Genomic DNA, 25,238 nt, shown 5'->3' on the forward strand with positions numbered 1-25,238 from the left:
GCTGAATCTGGTCAAGAGATTGCACTCAGAGATACAGGAATGTTATTCATCCTTTTTAAGTCCCTCCTGAAAGTTGTTAAATTTAAGTTACTGAAGGTTCTACCAATTCCTCCAAAAACACATGACCCACAGCTGTTTGGCTTCCTCCAGCCACTGGAGAAAGACTTAGTTATCAGTCGGTGTCACAAAAGAATGACTCAGAGTGAGGAGGGAACCTGAGGGCTCTTCACACATGTGTGTGCTCAGAGCTGGACGGAAGCCCGGGGAATCTCCTCCTCCAGAGGACTGGTGTGGTCAGGTGGCTCAATCCTTCCTTCCTCAGCACAGCGGGCAGAACCACCCTCCACCCAGCCGGTCCCCAACAGCTTCTCTACTCCAGTTCATCTCCAGTAAGGTAACCAGTGACTGAATTCTGTCATTTATCCCTCCCTTTCTCGTGTCCGTCTTCAAACTGCCTTTGATTTTCCTCACTCTTACAGAACTAATCAAGTTGTTTTTCATGTTATGAAGTAACAATAGTAATAATAATATTACTATTAGAAGGCTGTGATGGACACTGAGTCCATCTTACCATAGACGTGATCCCAGTGTCACCCGGGTCCTTGCCTGGAACTGCCCCCCAGGTCTCTCTTTGAATGTTCTTTGGCACCTTAGAGTTACAACCAAATTTATATCTAGTTATTCCCTCTGTAAAATCTTATATCTCATCTGTAAATCTTACAATTCACTGGAAACTGGATTGGGGAGGGGCTCTGAAAGGAGTAGGAATCTTAGTTGAGTTTCTTACTGGAACCACAGATGTGCTACTGGGGTTCTGTACAAACTATGGGTCTGATCTGTCTGTCTACCTGCTTTGCCAGTGTTACCAGACGTCCCTTGAGGCGAATGCACACAGGCATGCTCAGTGAGTGAGAAAAATTCCTTTTGGGTCAGAAGGAATCAGGGAACTTCCTCACAATGCGTATGATGCACAATATTGGATTCCTGGATACTAAGATGACAGCAGTAAGCCTGCTTCCGATGTATGATCCTCTGGTTGGCATTTTGCCAAGAAGATATTGAGCTTTCCCCCAAGTCCAAGTCTGTCTTCACTTTGACTCCCAAAATACAGTGGGTAGTTTAGTGGTTTTGCTGCCACTTAATCCCAGCATCCCCTGTTAAAGGCTTTAGGATTTAAATGGTGTATGGTGCACTCCCTCAGTAGGTTGATTTTTAGCAGTTGCAGAAAAAGTTTAAATAAAACATATTTTTAAATTAAAAATCAACTTGGGTTGTACAAATAGCTCTGAAATGTCCCCCTACACTACTAGCTCAAGGGTAATGATTATGCTTTATTTATCTTAGAATCCTTTGGCATATGTTAGATGCTCTAAGAATGTCCTTGGTTAGATGCTGCATAAAATGAAATTTAAATGTCATATCATCTTTGTATTGAGTTTTTGAGATTTGAAAAGTGTGTCCAATTTTTAGAACAAATCCCAGTGCTTAAATACAAGAAAAAAAATAGTTATCTCCTACATTTTAAATGAGGAGAGGGGGAATTGGTCGTAAAATCCTTATAACAAATGTCACTTTCTTAAGGTACAGACTAAAACCTCAGAGCTTTCCTTCTGCTCAAATTTAAGTGCAGAAAAAAGAAACACACTAAAGTTTTGAACACACTTTCAGCATCTATATGTAACATTGTCTCCATATTCTAAATGTAAGGACCTACTTAGCCAGAGAAAGTCATTTTGTTGTTTATGCAGTAAACTTAGATTGACCCTGCCCCCCCAGAGGAACGTATTTAGAACCAATTCTGGGAAACCAGTAAAGTATGACTGACCAGCCCCTGATAACAGAGCCCATATACCAGGACGTGTCAGGTCAGGAGGAGGTAACAGAGCCCAAAATACAAGGATGAGTCAAGCCAGGTGGAGACATCCAATCAGGAAAACACCTCCCTAACCACCCAAGAATGTGGGCCCTGCCTTTTGGGCACCAATTCTGACCAGAGTGATAGGCTAGTTCAAATAGCTACTATAGGGTGAATTGACCTGTGTGTGGCCAGGCTCAACCACATGGCCTTTACTCTATAAAAGTTAGTCTGTGAGGCTGGGAGGGGTCGCCTCTTTGCAAGAGACGGCCCTGGCCCATCAGTTTGAGTCTCGATGCTTGGTGCAAAATAAAGCTTTGCTTGACCTTCACTTTTTATCAGTCTTGCTCCTTTGACCATGGACCCAACACTAAGTTTTCTGGTTTTTTTAAGTTTGTTGTTGTTGTTGTTATTGTTACTATTGTTGTTGTCATTGTTAAGTAATCTCTATAGCCGGCAGAAAGCTTGAATTCATGACGCCAAGACCAAGAGTCACGTGCTCTTCTGACTGAGCCAGCCGGGCACCCGTCTAAGCTTTCTTTGAAGCCTTGTAAGACAAGCTATAACCATATACAATATATCATCTCTTAAGTAAAGCACCCATGGCTTTAACAATAATTCTTAACCTGCCAATACCATCAGGAAGCCTATTGGCAAAGTCATGAACCTGAGGAGAATGGGGAATAATTTATTAACTGATAATTGTGGCTATTATGATGAATTATAACTTAAAATGTTTGAGAGAAGGCAAAAGAAAATTAGAGATAGTTTTATCCTTAGAACTAAAAATACCAGTGTAAGCCCATCAGGCCTTCCCTCCGTTAGGAGTGGCTGCCCTCCCTCTCCTAGGAGACTTTCTGAATGAATGAATCTGCAGAGGAAACACACTCTTCCACACCTCACTGGTCCCACCAGACAAATAACACTCTGGGTATCACACACTAACTCCCTCCTGAAGGAAGCAGGATTCAAGGGAATGTAACTGGTGGAGGAACTTCTTTATTCCATAGAGCGAGAGAACTTACTGTTTCCATGACGATGAAGACCACCTCAATTGTATCAGCAAGCAGCATCATAACCATTATTATTATTATTACTATTATTTTAATCAGACCCTCAGAGAAGCCTTTGCTGCTTCATGTAGCATATTTCATATAGGATCCCTTGGCTCTGCTGAAAAAAATTTCCTTAGATTTCTGGGTGCCCAACTTGAACATTTTTTTTTCACAGAAATGTTATTTATTCATCATATAAATTAGTTTTGCATTAGGTCGAGTTATTTATTTTTCTTAGAGGTGTGGCAGAAATCTGTGAAAGCTCACTTGGGTTAAAAAACAAACAGAACTTCTTACTTCAAGGAAAATGTCAAAATAAAAAGGAATTTGGTATAACATAGATAGGTTAACAAAATTTAAGTGTCCTAAGGACATTCATGTCCTAAATGCCATGGTTATTAAGAAAGTTGTGAAAGAGAACTTCAAAAGGAAAACATTGGAGAAAGCTGCTGCTTAATGATCTTTGATTTTCTTTAAGAAACTGTTTAGTTGTTGATTCAGCTTGCATTGTGATTATAACAAATTGAAAGTAAATAAAAATTCTACATATTCCAATCAGTCAGTGTAACTGACTAGTTGTAGTATCGCCTTCTAAAACAAAGCCCCTCATGGAATTATGCAGAAATAAAATCAAGTCACATGGAAGGGAGTATTAAGAAAGAATTCTGTATTTCTTATGAAGAGTGGGGCTCACCATGACATTGAGACATGGAGACATTATTCTCAGTTCTTTTTGTTTGTCTGTAACTGCCATTTATTTTTAAAGGGCGAGGAATGTGAATAAGAGAAGTGAAATCAGAGGATCTTTATTTTTTAATTTTTTACGGGGAAAAGACACCCAGGTATAAAAAGTTTAAAAAAAGCGGAAGTGAGAAAGGGCAGCAATCAAGTTGCAATAGTTTCCTACAGCTGGAAACACGTGCTTACACTTAAGCATTTTGCATGGCAAATGAAAGAGACAATTAGTTCTCCTTTCTTGGTTCCTTTTCCATCTTTGTGGTATGATCAAGACTTTTGATAAGGTGTGTTTATTCCTCCTATTAACTGATACTGCATTAATTTCTTTGCACTTCTTCCTGCTCCTTCTACACAGTTCGGGAGTTGAGAGATCAGAATTTTAGCTCTAGCCACTCTCTGGATAATGCCTTTCTGTTATGATACCTGCTCTACTTAGCTCACAGAAATATTTTGACAATCAAATGAGATAAATATTCCTCGAACACTTTTCAAAAACTCTTAAAGTTCTCTAAATTGGAAGTGTGAATATTATGTTGCTATTACTACCCTTCTGTCTGATGGTTCAGAGGGCTCGAAGACTAATCCAGTTACCACCAAAACCCTGGGCTTAGAGTTGAAAGTTTTTCCTTCTTCTCTTCCTTCTTTCCTTCGACAGCATTTATTTTACCTAATGCCAAGGATCATGCGAGTACTGGTGGTTGTAGAGAAGTGTGCGCATAGCCTAGATCCTGGGGTTGAGCTGGAAGCCAGGTGGCAGTGTAGCAGAGGCAGAAAGGGTGAATGACCAAATGTGAGTGGCCCCTGGTCTCCGTCTTCAAAACAGTGCTACAATTCTATCTTGAGACAATTAGCCTGCATTTCTTTTTGTTTTGTTTTGTTTCTAAAAATTTTTAATTACTTTTCAGTGTACTAGAGTTCATTGTTTATGCACCAAACCCAGTGCTCAATGCAATACGTGCCCCCCACAATACCCACCATCAGGCTGGCCCAACTTCCCACCCCTTGTCCCTTGAAAACCCTCAGATTGTTTTTTTCAGAGTCCATAGTCTCTCATGGTTCATCTCCCCTTCCAGTTTCCCTCAACTCCAACCATGTGATAATTGACTCTCTCTGCTTGACTTACTTCACTCAGCATAATCTCTTCCAGTCCCGTCCATGTTGATACAAAAGTTGAGTTTTCACCCTTTAGGATGGAGGCATAATACTCCATAGTGTAGCCTGCATTTCTAAATTTGTTCTTACTCTATGTAATGGAGATAATTTTACTGTAAGTCTTGTTTTTTATTTATTTTATTTATTTGAGAGAGAGAGATTGAGAGAATAAGTTGGGGGAGGGGCAGAGAGAGAAGCAGACTCACTGCAGAGCAGGGAGGCTGACCTAGGACTCTTGGGATCACGACCTGAGCCGAAGGCAGATGCTTAAACCCTGAGCTACCTGGGCATCCCGAAAAAGACACTTTTTTAAAATCATAGAAACTAACGCTTAGAGTAGCAGCCTAGAAGTAATATTTATAAGTAATAAACTTTTCTGGTAAGGCCATAAAAGATAACTCTCATCAATGTGGCCCTACCAAGGAACTAATGACAGAGTTTCCAGAAAAGTGGTTCTGGACCCCCAACACAAGGAAGCTCTAGACCAGTGGTTCTCACCTGGGAGCTGTTTTGTCCCCCAGGGGACATCTGGCAATGGTTGGAGACATTGTTTGTTGTCACAACTGGGGAGGGGGTGCTCCTGGCATCTCGGGGATAGAGGCCAGGGGGTGCTGCTAAACATCCTGCAATACTCAGAACAGACCCCACAACAAATAATTGTTTCACCCCAAATAGCAAAAAGTACCCATTGCGGAGGTCTGAGCAGCACACAGAGCAGGCCCCTCACCAGTGAACACGACTGATCCCGCCCTAAAGATGAGGTTCTTCCTGTGCAGCAGGCATTGGTCCCTTTACTTTACCAGGTACTCTCCACCAGAGAAGTGATTATTTCCATTTTGCAGCTAGGAAAATGGAGGCTAAGAAAATATAAATAATTTCCCCCAAAGACCTCTGATGATGGAGAAGAGGGCACTGGACCTCTATCTGCCTGATTCTGAGACCTGGGTTCCGAACCCCTGCCCTGCCGGGGTGTGTGTGTGCGTGTGTGTTTGTGTGTGTGTGTGTGCGCGCGCGCGCGGCCTCAGTCCTCGCTTTCCAGGTTTATTTTTACTAGCTTAGGGAAAATCTCCAGGCCAGTTCAGAGGATGCATATTTAGAATTGCGCCAGTCCTCGTGCCCCATGTGGGGCTGCAGATCTGCTTCCTCTCACTCTGTCCTCAGCTTTGACTAGCCCACGGGCTCACAGCCCCTGGGTCCTAAGAAGAATGTTACAGATGAGGGGCTCTTGCCTTCAGCCAAGTGGTGTGTACCCCTGCTAAGCGCTTTGTTGTGAGATAAACTGGAAGACAAAGCTGATAAGCAAACAGCCCAAGCAACTAGGGTCAGTGCCCCCAGTCTGAATTATCGGAGGCAGCCAGGCTGGCAGAATATGGTTGAGGCGACCATAGTAGTCACAGTCATTCACTTACTTCTCTGTGGTCGACGAACCAATCGGCCTTCAATCAGCTTCTGCGTCCACGTCGCGTTCCCAATGACTCAGACCGAGGGCTGCTGCTAGCAAACACGACCGCACGTGGAATCCTGGCTAAGATAGAGGTCAAAGGTTTGTGTGTGTTGGTTTGTGATTGACTCAATCCAATGACCTAGAGGAATGTGAACCTTAGGAATTGAAGAAGAACCGCTATTTCCTGGACAATAATATTTGAGGTAAGAACAGGCTATACAAAACTCAGGTCAGAGTTGGTAGTCCCCTGGATTCAGGCTGCAGGCTGGGACACCAGCGCCTGAAATGACTCTCAGCCCAGAGGGGTACATAATGAAGATCACACATTTTAATGTGAGCCCATCCTTAACAACTGAAAAGCTCTTCTCTGTTGCCTGTCACCAAGGAAAAAATGAGTTCTAATGAAAGAGGAAGTAAGGAGGAAATGGAGAGCATGAGGAGGGAAGAGGGAGCCTAACGGTTTTGGTTTGAGTTTTTGCTTTTCTCTAGTGGTTGTGAAGGTGAACTTACCACAGAGTAGAAGTCCAAGGTCACTAGATCTTGGAGTGCTGGAGTTCTTGATTCGTGCGTGAAACTCCTTTGGATTAAAAGAAGCCTTTTCTTAGAAAAAAAAATGCTTTATTTTCCCCTGTCAGATTTTTACTTTTTTATTTTGCAATAATGTCAAACTTACGGAAAAGTGGAAAGAATAGTACAACCCAGAATCCCCAAATATTAACATTTACCACATCTGCATTGTCATTCTCTCTTTATATCCTATGTATGGGGGGTTTTTGTTGCTGTTGTTCTATTTTTAATTGCAGTATCATTGGTATACAATATTATATTAATTTCACGTGTACAATATAGTAACTTGACATTTGTATACATTACAAAATGCTCACTACCTATCACCATACAAGTTATTATGTTATTATTGATTATTTTTCCCATGCTCTACCTCTTATCCCTGGGACTTACTTATTTTCTAACTGGAAGTTTGTAACTCTTACTTCCTTTCACCTGTTTCACCCATTCCCCACCCCCACCCACCGACCACCACTGCCCCAGCAACTGCCTGTTGTGGCTTGGCAACCACATCTTCCTTATCCATTCATCTATCGATGAACACTTAGACTGCTTCCTTAACATGTTTACTTATTTATATAAATATACTTATTATTTTCTTAACTTTGAGAGTAAGTTGCAGACACGGTGCTACTTAAATCTTTAAATACTTCCGTGTGTGTTTCCCAAAAGCAAGGCACTTTCTACATAATCATAGTAAATTATAAAAATTGAGAATGCAATATTATTTATCAAATCGACAAATCTTACTCAAATTCCACTAGCTGAGCAAATAATGTTCTTTCTGGCAAAAGAAAAAAAAATAGTTTTCTGATCCATATCACATATTGCATGAGTTATCACATCTCTTCAGTTCCCATTTATCTGGAGGCAGCCTTCACTCTTTCTTTTCCTTCGTGACTTTGACATTTTTAAAGAGTACAGGCCATACATTGTGCAGAATTGGGAGATATGTCTTCATGCAGGATTAGCTTCCATTTATGCAGGAAAGTGCTGCTGTGTCCTTCCCGGTGCACAGTACCAGGAGGCCCATGATATTGGTTTGTCCCACAACTAGTGGTGTGAGTTTTTCTTACTTGATTAAGGTGGTATCTGTCAGATTTCTATACTGTGAAATTATTATTTCTCTCTTTTTAATTAGTACATTTCTCACAGGGAGATATTTTGAGATTCTATAATTATTGTTTCTTATCAGAATTTCACCTAATAATTTTAGCATCCATTGATCATTCTTGCCTGATGTAGTTGTTACTATTACAGTTGCCAAATGGTGATTTTTCTAACTCTATCATTTCTTTTACGCTTATTAGTTGTCATATTAATTCTTCTATAAAATGAGGCAAGTAACGTGCCCCCTTTAACTCAAAAGGTTGTTAGGTGGGGCACCTGGGTGGCTCGGTGGTTTAAGCCTCTGCCTTCGGCTCAGGTCATGATCTCAGGGTCCTGGGATCGAGCTCCGCATCGGGCTCTCTGCTCAGTGGGGAGCCTGTTTCTCCCTCTCTCTCTGCCTGCCTCTCTGCCTACTTGTGGTCTCTGTCTGTCAAATAAATAAATAAAATAAAATTTAAAAAAAAAAGGTTGTTGGGAGAATCAAATGAGATGTATATTTAAAAGTGTAGTGTAGAATGCTTCACAAATGCAAACCATTCTTTCACTATTCCTCCCCTTCTACTTGCCCAGCAAAACACGATGACATAGAAAGTTTCCACTCTCTGATCTAGGGCACGTTAAACTCCATGAACATTTGCCTTCTTCAAATAACTCCATGAAATTTGGATTGCAATGAAGTCTACAGAATCCATTTAGAAAACAATTCAACATTTAGTTATTCGATTATTCAATTTATTGAGGCTAGAGTTGAACAACACACTATGCTAATTGAATTTATAAATAGAAAATTTCCTTAAAATTTCTAAAAATGAAATTTCCCAAGAGATAGTTACACCAGCACCTTACCTCAAAATTATACACTTTTTAATGTATTTATATATTTAAGAAGGGAAAATTCTACTAGTTGGGCATTAATTTTCCATAAATAAGTAACTCTTACACAGGAAAGATTTGGGAAACCAACCCAAATTATTAAGGCATGATCATCTAAAAACTTGACGCCTTAAAAATAGACACAGCCATATCAAAAGAATCGGCCAGTTTGCTTAAACCCACTATATTTTAATATTCACCTCTGACTTAGTTTTATCAAAGGACAGTCCCTTACCTCTTCTTTCTTTAGCTAAAGATTTTTTGCCGGGAAGAAAGATGAAAGCAGAGACCAAAATTTCCTTGAGAAGTGAAGATGATATATTATAGCAAGTGATTTTTTTTTATCTGAAGTAATCTGTTCCTTATAAAGCAGTAGAAACAAAGTTGCATGAATGTGAGTAGGTGAGTATATGTGTATAATTCTATCTGTGTGTATGTTTCTATTCCTTATTAGAGAAAGAAATATTTACATATACAGGAAAAAAACTGGAAGAAATATGTACCAAAAATATTAAGAGTCAAATGTGATAATGATTACTCCATTCTTTATTTTTTTTCTGTATCTGCCAATTTTTTTTTACCATGAGCATAAGTTACTTTTACAAACAGAAAATAGATGAACAATTTTTTTAAATGGTTCAAATGAAAAACCAGGAAATATCTGTAAAAAAGAAAAAAGAAAGCCCACGTTTATAAAATTGCTTGGCCTTGCAAGCATTTTGAACATAAGGTCCATGAACAGTCATGATTCCCAAAGCATCTGTGAGGTCTAAACTTCAACTCCAGACTTATCCATTGTCTCTATGAAGCACTCAAAGCCCTTCTTGATTTTAAGGGTGGATCCAGATCAAGGGCAGAGATATGTGTGAACATAGGGCAAAGCAAGGAAACTTCCTGCATCGAAAGGGAAGGAAATAAGGTCTCTCCTGCAGGTGATATTCTCTGTGATTCCTCTTGCTTCCAAAGGCAGAGAGAGCCAATGCAGACCCAGTGCTGCTCCTATGTGGGGTGGGACCTAATGATCTCCTTCCTTTGGTTTGCCTATGACTGAGCTAGGAAGTCTGAGCTGTCATGATGCTCAGACCTGAGGCAAACAGGCAAATGCCACCCCGCGCGCCCCGCCTCCCCACCCCCATCTCTGCCTGGTTCTTGTTCACTTCCTGCTACGGGATAGCTTTCTCTTCCCAAGCAATCAGTACCCACAATAAAAGTGATAGTATAGATTGTCTTTGTAAATGACAAACATTGCAATATATATGGGATTTTATATCCCAAATAGTTTGAAGTCTCACTCCATGATACTTTTGATATTATGCTTCCAAATTAGTATCACACTTGTTTTCAATAATACAATTGCTTGATTTATTCACAAATGTTATTTTGCAGCCAAACATTGTATAATAATTAGTACAATTTTTAAGATGGCATATGCATTTAAATGGTCAAGACTATAAAATTAATAAGCGTACCTGGGTGTCTCAGTTGGTTAGCATCCGGCTTAGGTGTTGATCTCAAGGTCATGAAATCAAGTCCTACTTAAAAAAAAAAAAACAAAAACTATAAATTTAACATAGTTGTCTTTCTTTAACATTTCCAAAACAAATGTGATATTTCTAAATTGGTACAGTCAGCCTACATGAAATAGTAATTTTTTTTTATGTAGGAAAAGATAAAAAGGTAATACATGCTGAGGGAAAATGCAAGTGGTAGTCTTCTGAGGAAAGGAGAAAGGAAACCCTCCACCAGTTTGATTTTTTGCCCCTAGGTCACCTCTAGCCTGTACTAATTAGTTTTCTAGGTCATTCTGCTGCACTTATGGTCAAAACCTCATGATTTTCCAGAAAGAATTTGCATTCCTTTATCCTATGTCATGTGATTCTTTTTCTCACAGAAACTAGTGTGCAAAGAGAACAGAATCTGAGGTTTCTTGATTCTGTTTGGGATGCTGTGCCTTTGGCCATCATCCCTCAGTCTCTTCCCATCCATCTCACCCTCTCTCCAGGCGCTCCCTGGTGACCATGCACTTGCATACTCTCAGCATGGAGATGGGATGATCTCAGAGTTGGGTTGAAGAATGACAATAACCCACTGAACATAAGAAAATGAAAACCAACTTGGAAATATTTTCATAGTGGCAACTACATTGCCTGACAGTATAAAAATAATTAAGACTCTAATCAATCAATTGGAACCGAACATTTTCTAATAGATTCGCCTATTCTACTCTTGAATTTCACGAGGTTGCAAGCGTTAAGATTGTACCGTGACAGTCTCTGTTTCAGATGGATGAATTCATACATCCATTCACATCGACACAAGAGTTGCGTCAGCTTTGCCATGGAACCCCTCTCCTGTTCACTTTTTCTGGCTTTTTTTGCATTACTTTAGAGGAATGGTTGAGCACTTAAAAGGCCATCTTCCTAGCCAAATCATAGTTACTCTTCTTTTTTTTAACTATTCACTCAAATGCATTAAAATATCTGAAGTCGTCAGTGTTGGGTTATCGCACCTTGATGGTTCTAATTTGAGTTTTCTTTCTAATTTTGAACTCTCAGGTCAACGTCTTCTTTTATTGTTCCAGAAAGGAGAGTCCCTATCCTATACAGAGGGGAAAAAAATGTTCTTCTGGGTGTTAGTCCTCCTAATCCTTTGTGGTTTTCTATGGAACTATAAAAGACAACTAAAGATTGCAGACATCACAGATAAGTATATTTTCATAACTGGTTGTGACAGTGGCTTTGGAAACTTGGCAGCCAGAACTTTTGATAAAAAAGGATTTCGTGTAATTGCTGCCTGTCTGACTGAATCACAGTCAAGAGCTTTAAAGGCAGAAACCTCAGAAAGGCTTCACACTGTGCTTCTGGATGTAACTGACCCGGAGAATGTCAAGAGGACTGCCCAGTGGGTGAAAAATCAAGTTGGGGAGAAAGGTGAGTGATGTGGGGGTGGGAAGAATGGAGGGGGTGTTGTAAATTAGCTACAGCTAAATAAAAAGTGTTCGGATCTTAAATGACCTTTCAAGAAAATGTCTCCTAAATACCAGCTATGGTACTGGAGAACCTTGGGGAAATCTTAGGATAAAGCCCTCAGTAGTTTTGAGCGGCAAGCTCACTGTTTGCATGAGAGACACAGCTCACATCATCCTCAGTCTTAAGTCCCAGTGGGTGAATTTAGAACTGAGTTTGAGGTATTGACTTTTCCTGCACTTCTCTCATAAAATTCTAGTTTAGCTACATAAAATTCTACATTTAGCTACATTAGCTACATTTTAGCTACATTCACAGTGAAGGAACTTGGGGCTGAAGCTACAGGAGATCATGCAAGCAATCAATGTATGTGAATTTTCTCTATCATATCTTCATCATTTAGTTGAGACTCCAAACCACAAAAGCAATGGCTTAATAATGCTCCTGATAATTTTTAATGCTTGAATTCCAAATAACTTTAACAATATTAAATGTTTTCAGTCATAAAATAATTGATGACTGGATTTTTTTTTTTTTTACTGAAAATAGATATAAAGTAGATTGTATTGCTCTTTGTAAAAAGCAGTTTATAATGAAATAATCTCTGGCTTTGCGATCTAGCAAATGGAAAAAGTAGACCAATTTACTCTGCATCTAAGATGAAAAAGCAATAGGGAAATAAGTCAATCAGAGAAAGACAATTATCATATGATCTCCCTGATATGAGGAATTTGAGAGGCAACGTGGGGGGGGAGTTAGGAGAGGAATAAATGAAACAAGATGGGATCCGGAGGGAGACATACCATAAGAGACTCTTGATCTCACAAAACAGGGGGTTGCTGAGGGGAGGAGGATAGGGATAGGGTGGCTGGGTTATGGACACTGGGGAGGGTATGTGCTATGGTGAGTGCTGTGAAGTGTGTAAACCTGGCAATTCACAGACCTGTATCCTGGGGCTAATAATATATTATATGTTAATAAAAAAATAAAAAATTATTTTAAAAAAAGACGAAAAAGCAAAAGGCTCATTCAGACGGTGTCAGTATTTTACATACAGAACCAGAACTAGAGTTACTGTGAGACTGGCTTCCAGTAACAGAGCTCCAACTGTTTTAATTTCGCCTCCCTGCCCTCTCGGAGAGTAGTTCCTTCCCAAAACTGTAAAGCATTTCAGAGCAGGAAGGTGTCTACAAGGAGGAAATGGCAGAGTTGAGTAAAGCAGGGGCTGTATTTCCATCAAGGATGCCCATATGAGTGCCATCTTCCATCACACCTGCTTCCTTTCCACTCTGATCTAGGTCTCTGGGGGCTGATCAATAATGCCGGTGTCCTGGGCGTGCTGGCTCCCACCGACTGGCTGACAGTGGAGGACTACAGAGAACCTATTGAAGTGAACTTGTTTGGCCTCATCAGTGTGACTCTAAATTTGCTTCCCTTGGTCAAAAAAGCTCAAGGAAGGATTATCAATATCTCCAGCATTGGAGGTCGGCTGGCGTTCAGCGGAGGGGGCTATAATCCATCCAAATATGCAGTAGAAGGCTTCAATGACAGCTTAAGGTAAAGCAAACATTGACATATTAGGAAATAATATCTGTAATGTTTACTGAATGTTAATTATGTACTAGACACTCTATTTAGTGCTTTAAATTATTCCCACTTTGTAGGCAATACCACTGAAACAAAGAGATTAAGTAACTTGCCCAAGGTCACCCAGCTGGTAAGTGGAATTGAGATTTGAACCTAAGTCTATCTAAGTCTTTTTTACTTTTTTGCATTAATGTATGATGCTGACGGTGATGGTAAATTTATATTTTGCAGGTCGGTGTGTTATACAGTCAGGGAATCATATAGAAAACCTAAGGCAGGGTAGAACTCTCCATTGGTATAACTGTCAGTTGCAGAAACAATAGTACCATCTTATTTACACCCTCAGTAGAAAATTATCTTATAAGGTAAATGTAATTATCACAAAATAATAACTCAGCTATGCAACTTTTGTCCCCCTCTTGTTGCAAGTCTGGATCCAGATTTCCGTACATTTCAGACACTACAGCTAAATGGACGATAACTTTCCCATCCCCACCCCACCCCACAAAGACAAGAAAGACAGTTTTCCTCGGATGCTTCCATTTACCACAAAAGGGGGAATTTACTAATCAGAGGTGAAGATTTTGCTCCCACAGGAAAGCACTGACCACATCTTTTTGCTGTGTGTTATCAGAGAACCCCAGAGCTCAAAACAAAGAATCTATTTAGCAAATAAAGACCCCCAACTCAGTGCCCTCAGGCATGGATTTCTCTGGATTTATAACATTTGATATTCACTGGGTTTCCTGAATCTGTCGCTTTATGTCTTTGGTCAAATTTGATGAGTTTTCAGCTATTGCCTCTTCAAACATTATTTTCTGCAATGCAGTCTTTCTCTTCTCCTTCTGAGACTCTATAACACAAATGTTAGACCTTTGACTTTGTCCCACAAATCCTTAAGGTTCTGTTCACTTTCTCTTTTTTTTTCTTTCTCTGCTGTACAGATTGGGTAATTCCTAATGGTCCACCTTCAACTTCACTGACTTTCCTCCATCATCACTGTGCTATTGAGTCCAACCAAAAAAATTTTATTTTGATTATTGTGTTTTTCAAGTATAAAATTTTCATTTGGTTCTTCTTTGTCTTTTCTTTTCTTTGGGAAACATTCTAACTTTCCATTCACTTCAAGAGTATTTTCCTTTGTATTTGGAGCATTTTTATAATAGCTGCATTAAGGACTTTGATAATTCCTACATCTGTGTCCTTCACCATTAGCATCTGCCATTGTCTTTTCCCATGTGAGTTGAGATTTTCCAGTTCTTTTTATGCTGAACATTTGGAATGTGCCAGTTTTATGCTGAGTATTTGGAATGATATGAGACTATGGGTCTTATTTAAGTCCTATGGAGAATGTTGATATTTTTGTTTCATTTTATTTATTTGAGAGAGAGAGAGAGAGAGAGAGCACACACGCATGAGTGGGGTGGGAGGGGCAGAGGGAGGGACGGTGCTCGCCTGAGCTGAAGGCAGCTGCCTAAATGACTGAGCCACCGAGGTGCACCAGTATTTTTGTTTTAGCAGACAGCTGATGAGGTTGCATTCAGGTCACAATCGCTAACCATCATTCTGTACTTTGAGATTTCAATGTTTGCTTGATTTTTAAAGACTTTGCTGTGCTATTCAGATCTGTTCTGCAGATGTACTACACAGTAGCCATCTGGGATATGGAAGAAGCTTGTCCCAGAGTTCGCTTCTCTAAGTCAGACCCACACATGCACGTGTGCAGTGCATAAACAATGTTAGAAGCTCACTTTCCTGAGCTCTTCTCTCTGTCGTCTTTCCAGTTCTCTCTCGTTTCCTGGGACTGCCCTCCTGCTGGAAGTTACTCCATTCTGCCAACTACTTCACACATGTATGCTGGGCATGGGGCCACATGATGGGAGGAAAGAGAGAGAGACAAAAAGCACCAGGGTTTCTTCCCACCCTCTTGGAGACTAATAACCACTTTTAAAAAGGGATTTCAACTAAAGGACTTGTGTGTTTGCAATGCACTATACCATACCTGAAATTACCCAGTAAAGAATGGTTTCATTTTGTTGTTGTTCTTTTCTAAATCATGGAGCTCGTACTGGAAATGGTATTGTGCATGCAGGTCCCAATCCAGTGGTGGCCCCAGAATTTCTGTATATAGGAGGATTTAGGGGCAGTGGTCCAACTGGGAGAAGGCTGGGGCTCTTCAAAGCTGTATTTGCCCAACACAGCACACATAACTGAGTTCATACTGGTTTGACTTACCTGGTAAACTTAGTTGGGTGACTTAAAGCCATTTGTCCATAGATTGTATGTTATTTCATTAGTAGATGGGGTGACAAATCTTTCCAAATACTTCCCAAAACCCAAACGAGCACAGAAGATAGGTGAGTAATGTAAATTAAGTTAGCAAATAACTTTTTAATAATTATGATGCAAGCAACATACTTTTCAAAATCTTTCAAGATCAAGTTAATTTGCATTTTTAGTAAACTACATTGCAAACGAAACAATAGGCATGTTGCTGAAAGCAGAACCTAAGATAATTCACATTTTAAGTTCATTGGTAGAGTTCCTTAAAAATCATGTGGAAAAGACTTGTATAAAATGAGTAATTACTTCCTCATAGATCCTTGGTGGAAATATACGTTAAACTTAGGAAATAATTGTTCATATAACAGTTTGCAATTCTTTGTTTTGCTTTTAAAAGGGGAAAGTGCATCATGATTCCCCTAAAACCTTGTTGCCCAGTAAATCAGTAGACTTTCGGTTTTCTGAGGCCACATAATGAAAGATCTCACTGAGAAGCTTAGGGAGCAGGTGAGCCACATCAGAGACTGTCACACTTGAGTCCCCAGCCTGTCCTCATTTGTGTTGCAATGTCCTCACATTTCTAAAATGGAAGTAGACTTGTCCATCCAGGCCAATCGTTATTCCATTTCCCCATCAGGTATTTTGCATACTGAGAAGAAACCTGTCCTTAACCCAACTGCTTGTCAATTTGATGAGAGAGTGTGACTTAGTGGAGAGCACTAGTCCAGGAGGAGGTCTGCCCAGATCCCTTTCCCATTCTGCCATTAAACCAGCCTTCACCACACAAACTTCAGCTTCCTCGCTGCAAACTGAGAGTGTAGAACTAAATACTCCTTTCCAACCCATGCAATTCTGTGATCCCATGAAAAAATTCATTCGAAAATAATCACCCAAATAGCAAACATTCTCCAAACAAACCTGGATTAAACATCACCAATGTGTTCTTTTCACAGACGGGACATGAAAGCTTTTGGTGTACATGTTTCCTGTATTGAACCAGGATTTTTCAAAACAGGATTATCAGATCCAATAAAAGCCACTGAAAAAAAACTCGCAATTTGGAAGCATCTGTCTCCAGATATCAAACAACAGTATGGAGAAGGTTACATTCAAAAAAGTAAGTTTCTGGGTGGACCCAGTGTTCCTCTGGAGTTCATTGTCCTAGGCAACATGAAGGATACTCAAATACAAATGAGAAAACAAGGTTTCCTTAATGATCTACCAATAGGTAGATAACATATGGATTTAAGATCCCTATTAGTTCCACTGCCGTCTCCTACTTCAACTGTTTACAAACATTTACTGAGCATTTACCCAGTGCCAAATCCTACCTTATGAATTCTATCATTTACTCCTCAAAAGAATCATAGGAGTAGTGAACAGAGGCTTGGAAAGTTGAATGTTCTATACACAGCTGTACAACTCCTCCCGGTCATGCTTAGACTGGAGCCCACAGTCTTCACTTCTACACAAGCTTCCTCTTTTTGGTAAACACCAACCACTCACTAAACATTGGTCAAGGATTTATAGAGTTTACAAAATATCAAGACTCAGACTCTGACCCTTAACCAGCTTAGTTTAGTGGAGGAGAAAAAGTAACCAGTGAGATTGTAAAACAATGAGACTGTACAGAATGGAAGAAAATTGATCCTGTAATTCTTAGACAGACCCCAGAAGCCCGGAATGGGTGCTAGACAGTACAGTTTCTAATTGCCCAAAGGAATTCAGAACTGGATGAAAGCATTGCTGGCCAGTGGCCTTTATGAGACAGGTCAGGTTTGAGTAAGGCCTAAAGGTCAGGAAGGAATTATCTGGGTGGAAGCCTTCCAGAGCAGGAATGTACAGGGGGTGGAGATGGAAGGTGAAACAGCATAAGTCAGATTGAGTCAGGGATGGAAATAATAGATTAGTGTATGATGACTAACATATAGTGAACATTTGGTACTTGCCACCATTCTAAGTGGTTACATGGACTGCCTCATTTTAAATGCCTAAATAAACCCTGTGAAGTAGATATTCCCTGAATTGTCTAGAAACAGAGGCACAGAGAAGCTGCTTGCCCAGGGCTGCACAGTTAGTAAGTGGAAGGGCTGGCTTTGAACTCAGACAGCCTGACTTTGCCATTTAGTCTCGGGCCCTGCGCGATCATGGGAACGAGGCATTAAGGAGCTGGTGGAACTTCCTGTACCAGGTCTCCACCTCCACCTCAAACTTCCTGGTCATGTTTAAAGCTTAGTCGACATTCCTCAGACACTTACTGGGCTCCTGCTTTAAGCCACACAGGGCCCCACCTAACTTTGTGTCACTGTAACCTCAAAACTCTGGTCCTGCTCCTTCACCTGGTGGGTTTGGCGAGACAGCCAACTGTGGCAAGGTTCAAGGCCAGAAGTTTTCAAGAGGGAGCCAAGAGCCAAGTCAGATCCACCTGGGAGGTTTTTAGAATGATGGACTCCCCCAGCCACCTAACCCGACTACACACGCACACACACACACACGGACGGAGAATGTCTGGTTTCACAAACCTCCCAGTGCTATCATGTCACTAGATGCTGAGAACCTCTGCTGTTAAATACTCGTGTTTCTCACTCATTATCAACTCTGAAAATTCTAAGTAGGTTCAGAAATAAGGGCACCTGCGTGGTCCAGTCGGTTAAGCATCTGCCTTTGGCTCAAGTCATGATCCCACCTGGGATCGAGCCCTACATAGGGCTCTGTGCTTAGCAGGGAGCCTGCTTCTCCCTCTCCTCCCTAATCATGCTGTCTCCATCTCTCAAATGAATAAATAAAATCTTTTTAAAAATACCTTATTTAAAAGAGCTTTCTCTATAAGATATTAACACTGATACTTTCTAAATGCCTATGAATAGGTCATCAACTTCCATCTCAAAATTATTTTTGACTTGGCCGCTGGCTCAGGTGTCCCCTCTCAGAAATACCAAAAGGCTTTGAGCACAGTTTTGCACAGGTTGTGTGTGTGTGTTTTTAAGATTTTATTTATTTATTTGACAGAGAGAGGGATCACAAGCAGGCAGAGAGGCAGACAGAGAGAGAGGAAGAAGCAGGCTCCCCGCTGAGCAGAGAGCCCAACGCGGGGCTCGATCCCAGGACCCGAGACCATAAACTGAGCTGGAGGCAGAGGCTCCAACCCACTGAGCCACCCAGGCACCCCTGCACTGGTTGTTTTTATTAGTTTTTCAAACTAGGACTTGAACATCAGCCAGACTCGTAATTCCCAAGCAGACCACGAATTTAAGCTCATCCTTCTTCATTTCCTAGACTATAGTTGTGAAAGTTTAAAATAGCCACTAAGACTTGTTAGGTAAATCTCAGGTTCTTTGAACAACTTGTGGCTATAGGGGCCTTAACTTGAAAAAAGATTTAAAATCATGGATTTTTCTCTTAGGAAGACATAACTCAGGTATGTTTTAAGAATACTGCAGGAATGCTCCGAGCCATTGCCAATCTTCTGATAAAATACCTGCTTCTTTAAAATGACCCTAGAACGTTACTCAAGCATTTCAGCTGCCTGATCACCAGGATATGTTTAGCTTTCTGAGTCAAGACTTTTGGGGATGATTCTCTCTTTATTCACCGAATTATAGAGACACGTGGTATGTGAGAGCACGTGCACACACGTGCACACTCACACAGCCCCTCCCCATTTCCTAAACATATAGTAGTCCCTTAAAACAAATTTAGGATCAAACCCATAACTTCTTGGGCTCAGGGGCCTCATGGACTTTATAAAGTATCTTTCTCTCATTGCTTTAAGGTAGTGGTTCTCAAAGTCTGCTCCCTCGACCAGCACCATCAGCATCACCTGAAAACTTGATAGAAATGCAAATTATTGGGTCCCACTTCACACCTATTGAGTCAGAAGCTGGTGGTGGGACCCAGCAACTGGGTTTTAACAAGCCCTCTAGGAGATTGTACTGCCTACTCAAGTTTGAGAGCCAGCAGTCCAATGAAAACATTGCTGCATCCTTTTCTAAGGAATAGATAGAAACCCACCACAGGGACCTCAATTTATCACAGCAAATTCAAAAGAAATTTTCACACACATACATCCTCCCCTTTACACCCTGGCCTCATACACTCCTTTCCCCCTTCTTCCAAAGAGTACATGTACTTTTGTCTCTCTCTACAGGTCTAGACAAGCTGAAAGTCACTTCCTTTGTGAACGTGGACCTCTCCCTGGTGGTGGAGTGCATGGACCATGCGCTCACAAGTCTCTTCCCAAAGACCCATTATGTTGCTGGGAGAGATGCCAAGACCTTCTGGATACCTCTGTCTCACATGCCAGCAGTTTTGCAAGACTTTTTATTGTTGAAACAGAAAGTAGAGCTGGCTAATCCCAAGGCAGTGTGACCGGTGTGACTCAGCAGACAACAAATGCCTACCCCAGGCTATGAGATTGGCTGCTTTCAAGGGCATATCTCCTTTTTGGTCTCATTCCTTACCTAATCCAACCCAGACTCATTTAGATCATTTAGATGTGCTTCTTTTGATAAACGAGAGAGTCCTACCCACACTGGGAAGGTCGCAGGGTCCCTTCTTAAGCCTTCTTTGAGAAGAAGGGCAGCAATGACCTATCCCATAAAGGGCCATGATAGCACCTGCCCAATATTTAGGTTTTGTCTGCTTAATACGATGTAAGGGAAATTGAAAGCCTTTCCCATCCAAAATGATCTCTGCCACTGCCAGCCCCATTGCCTCTAGCCCCCACGCCTTGAACTCCAGAATGTTAATTATTTGTCCTGAATCAAAATGTTTAGAGAGAAGTAGAATACTTTCATGAGTGGGTTGGATGTCTTATTTGCTGAGAAGAAGACTCAGAAAGACTGGAACTCAGTTTTGTAACCTGTGGTGGGTCAGGGGAAGGAGGGGTGAGGAAGCATCACGTGACTCATACAAACTAAAGGGAACAGAGAAACACTAGAGAGGATTGCAAGTAGGAGGATAGGGGAGGAGCAGAAGGACAAGAGGACTGAAAAGAAGAAACAAGTATGGAAGTGGAGGGAGGGAGAGTCCAAGACAAGCCTGCCTGTTCTAGAGGGAGCTGTGGAGGCTGAACAGTCGTTTCCATGCGGCTGTGAACACGGATGCCCACACAGCTGTCTGTGGAAAGCTGGTAACAAAAGTAACCACTCGTTCCAAAGGAGAAAAACAGAAGGTATTCATGTAATTATGATGACTGTAAATATAACAAGACCCAGAATATCTGCAACAACTTATACCCGAGATGGTTGGAAAGCCTGTATTTGAGGTGTCTCTGAAGGCCTGTGAAGACATAGAGCTAAATTAAGACTCTAGCCTACAGTTACAGTGACAGCTGTAACTTTCTCCTTGCTCATATTCATGGTCCTGATTGGACTGACCCTGGCCCCACACCTCATCCAAAAACAAGTTCTCTACACGGTTGCTTCTCCAGATAGCAGCACCCAGTATCACTCATGTAGGTTGGTTGACGATTCACATGAAAAGCCTGAAGTGTCAAAATTCAATATTTGTGGCTAAATTATATAGGGTGGAAAAGCCAGAAAAATTGTATCATGTACACACACACACACACACACACACACACACACTTATTGTGAAGAAAATATTTAATATCTGCTGCATGAAACCATAACCATTTGAAGAGATTAGTAATGCTATTCATTTTTATTCTCCTTTCTGGAAACATCTGCTCATGAGGTAGTCTCCTCTTCTCACATTTACAATGTATTAATGACTTTGAAAAAACAAATTTTCAATGATGTCAGTCCACCTGGACATATATGTCATTATTTTAAGGAAAAATACACTCATCCTTTTTTTGCATGAAAATGAAGAAAATCACGGCAGAAATCAGAGGAATTGTCAGCCAAAGTTATCTAAGCTGTTGTCACTACCAACCAGGGAAGTCATCTCCATCTTAGTCGGGGTTCCATTGACAGCTCACCTTTATGATCTCTGATTTCTTCTTGTTGCCAGTAACCGCCCACGGGTTAGGGAACCCTTGCACAGCTTGTCCTTTGAGCTGACGTTCATCAGCATTGTTTGCTGAGGCTCTTCTTCTCACCTTGAATTCCCAGTTCCTGGCTTTGTCACACTGTTTTAAAAATGTTGGGCCTGCTGCTCCCTGATCTTCCTGGCCTCCGCTGCTTCCAGGACTTTTAAAATCTGCAGGAACCTGCCTTGCTGAACGTCCAACCATTCCAGTTGTGTTGTTGGGTCTACCTAATGGTGTTATTTCCTTTGTTTCACCTGGACCTGGGTTCTTTGCTCATTTCTCCAAGTCACTACAATTGGCAAATCCCTGTTTCATTCAATCCAAAAAGTGTTCTGCTTACATGAATGCTCCCAAATACGGTATCATCTCAAAACAAAATCAAATATATTCACCCAAGCAACCTTGAAAGCTTTTAAAACTAAATGAGAAGATGGCAGTATTTGGAATATAAAGTTATAGTCTCAACAAAAGCACACGACCTGGAAGAAAGGGTAGGAGAGAGGAAGGGAGGGGCGTAAGAAGGTCATTGCACCAGGAGTCCGAGGTATGACTTCCTCGACTCTCTCCATCTCACCATCACTTCTGATATTCTCTGTGCTCTTAGGAAAATAATATATTTTTTATCTATACTATTTGGGAGGACATATACTGGGCATCCTGCTAAGTCCTGGCCAGTAAGGAACGACATGGTCCCTTCCTTCATAGAGCTTATTATAATCCAAAAGCTGAGACTACCACTCGGGATGCCTTAGAGGAGCTTCTCCAGGAATCTGTGGTCAAGCTAAAGTGAGATGTTGTCTTTCAACCACCTCTCGTTTAGGGGACCCTTTCCTCACTTAGTTTGGAGGCACAAGGAGAACCTCCCAGACTTTTCCTCTGATCTGACCTAAAAAATCCCACTATGTCCTCTGTAGATACCTTATATCTGTGAATATAAGGTATTCCCATCTGGAGTTCCTACCCCTCTCACCCCACCTACCCTTTCCCAGGCAAGCACCAACTACTATCACTTTGATCTCCTAAGGAGATCTACTACTTTTGTTCTCCAAGGGAATCATCTGTTCAAGCTTTCATCATCCCTTATCTCAATGGCAGCATATTTACCCTTGTATTCTTTCAATGATTTCTCCTCACTGCAGTCCGAATTATTCGGAATCCAAATCTGATTATTCTACTCTTTTCCCCACCACCACTTTCTTAAACCCTTCAATGGGTTTCCATTGCATTTTGGCTAAGGACGAAAATGCATTACATAAATGACGTTGCCCCAGCACTTCTCATTAGCCTCTTTTGAGGCTCTTCTCCGCCTCAGCTAGCCCCCTCAGACACTTTGCCCATGCTCTTGCCTAGGAAGTTTCCATTTTTCTTGCTTGTCTAGTTTCCTCATCCTGTAGATCTCAGACCCTTCCTCAGGGAAGCCTGTACAGTTCCAAACTCTGACCACAGTCTTTGTATCCCAAATTGGTTTCTGTCCTGTACAGGACACTTATCACAATCTCTCATTACATATTTGTGTAATAAGCTCATTACTATGAGTCTCCCCAACCAGACTTTAAGTTTCATGAAATCAGGAACCATGACCCTTCGCTTATCTTTGTATTCCCTTGCCTAGCACAGTGCTGGCACACAGACCTCTGTTCAAAAATATTTATTGAATGAATTTAGAAATCAGCCTCTATGAGCCTTCCTGACTAGGGGGCAATCTATCACTTAAGATAGGGCTTTCCAATCCCATTGATTGTGCTATTAAAGAATCAGTTTGATTAAAATCCTATAACTTCCTTAAGTCTTTGACTCCTTCCGCAAGAGCTCCGTTCCTCCTGTTTTTTTGTAAGCCTCACTTTGGAAGCTAGTTGTCAATGGTCTGTTGGTCCCAAGACACTGTGAAGGAACCTCCGTCCATGTTGAGCCATTCTGGGCTCAGTGGTCACAAAACAGGGAGCATCAGGAATCATTTCATCCACTTCTCTGCCTATAGGATGATATGGCCAAGCCAGCCAGGCTAAAGAGAACCACTTCAATTTAAAATCTCTCTGGGGGTGCTTGGGTGTCTCAATTGGTTAAGTGTCTGACTCTTGATTTTGGCCCAGGTCAGGATCTCAGGGTTATGAGGTGGGGCTCTGTGCTAGACGTTGAGTCTACTTATGATTCTCTCTCTGACCCTCCCCTCCTCTAAAAAAAAAAAATAATAATAAAATAAAATATTATAATATACTAAATTAAATCTTTTCAGAAAGCCCATAACTTCTTTGGGCAACCCAGCCAATTTTTAATAAAGAAAATAGCCAGGAGCTTCTAAGAAAAATGATGAATTTTGGCTTTATTCTCTATTAATCCCAATAATTCTCAGGAATGTGAGAGATCAGAGTCCCATCAGAATGGAGGAAATAGTTAAACAGTCTCAAACCGGAAAGCTGTGTAATGTATAGAAATTATTTGTAACAATCTAAACTAAGCCACAGTTTATAAGGACAATGCTGGTCGACAATTTCATGGATTTTGCCTGTAAAAAAATAAGACAATTCTGTTGATATTCATAATACTGACATTCTTCCTCAACCCTGTGACTCATTTTCAAAAAGAAAATATGAATAATTTCCATCCTACTATATATATGAGGCACTAAAATAGTCAGGGCTCTGGTGCAGATTCTAGTTTAGCTGAATCTCCGAACTCTTTTTGCACACAGCACCTGCCCGAGAAAGAACCAGATCACAGCTCTTGGCTGATTAGTCCCTAGGAATAAATAGCACTCTGGCCTGAAATGGGTCAGGCAAGGCAACGTAGCATTCTGTCACACTCTACAACCAGCAACTGCCCCCGAACAGTTCCATTTCAGTCCCTTTTGAGAAACTGGACATGGAAAGGGTTCCACTATAGACACATAGCATAAGCCCTGGGCAAAAACCATTCAGTCCTATACTGAAGCAGGGGTGGGGGGTTGCTAATTACTCTCAGCCATCTGGGTCTGTTTTTGCCCTTAGATATGGCAGCTGGAACTTGAGTACGATGCCACCCAATGAATGGTGGTCTGGGTTTGGGATAAGTAATCCAAGCAAACTAGCTTCCCACAGGTATAATAAGAAAATATTATCAATGGTTATTTAATACTTAGTATGTGTTAGGTTCTTAATGCATTTGGATATCGTACAAATGATTTCATCTAATCCTAACCATATCTCAGGTATGTTTTGTTGTTGTTACTGTTGTTTCATTTATTTGTTGTTAATATGGTAAGAACATTTAATATGGGATCCATTCTCTCTTTTTTTTTAAACATTTCATTTATTCATTTGACAGAAAGAGATCACAAGCAGGCAGAGAGGCAGGCAGAGAGAGAGGAAGAGAAGCAGGCTCCCCGCTGAGCAGACAGCCCGATCTGGGGCTTGATCCCAGGACCCTGAGATCACCTGAGCTGAAGGCAGAGGCTTTAACCCACTGAGCCACCCAGGTGCCCCTGGGATCCATTCCCTTAAGTGAAGTGTATAACAGGATTGTAAGTAAGTGTAGTCACAAAGTTGTACAGCAGGTCTCTAGAACCTAGTCATTTAGCATAAATGAAATTTTGTACTGGTTGAACAGCAATTTCCCCATTTCCCTTACCCTCAGTCCC

At 41.0% G+C, this 25,238-nt stretch overlaps 1 protein-coding gene across 1 annotated transcript; it reads left to right on the forward strand.

The window, feature by feature from the left end:
* The first annotated feature begins 262 nt into the window (after window positions 1-262).
* On the forward strand, window positions 263-24,831 carry DHRS9 (dehydrogenase/reductase 9). Its single transcript, XM_046018087.1, has 5 exons — window positions 263-394; window positions 11,350-11,724; window positions 13,059-13,317; window positions 16,584-16,747; window positions 19,778-24,831. The coding sequence occupies exons 2-5, from the start codon at window positions 11,412-11,414 to the stop codon at window positions 19,996-19,998; spliced, it is 957 nt and encodes a 318-aa protein (XP_045874043.1). The 5' UTR covers window positions 263-394; window positions 11,350-11,411; the 3' UTR covers window positions 19,999-24,831.
* Window positions 24,832-25,238: the final 407 nt, after the last annotated feature.

This window comes from Meles meles, chromosome 9, assembly GCF_922984935.1.
Source record: "Meles meles chromosome 9, mMelMel3.1 paternal haplotype, whole genome shotgun sequence".
Classification (NCBI taxonomy): domain Eukaryota; kingdom Metazoa; phylum Chordata; class Mammalia; order Carnivora; family Mustelidae; genus Meles; species Meles meles.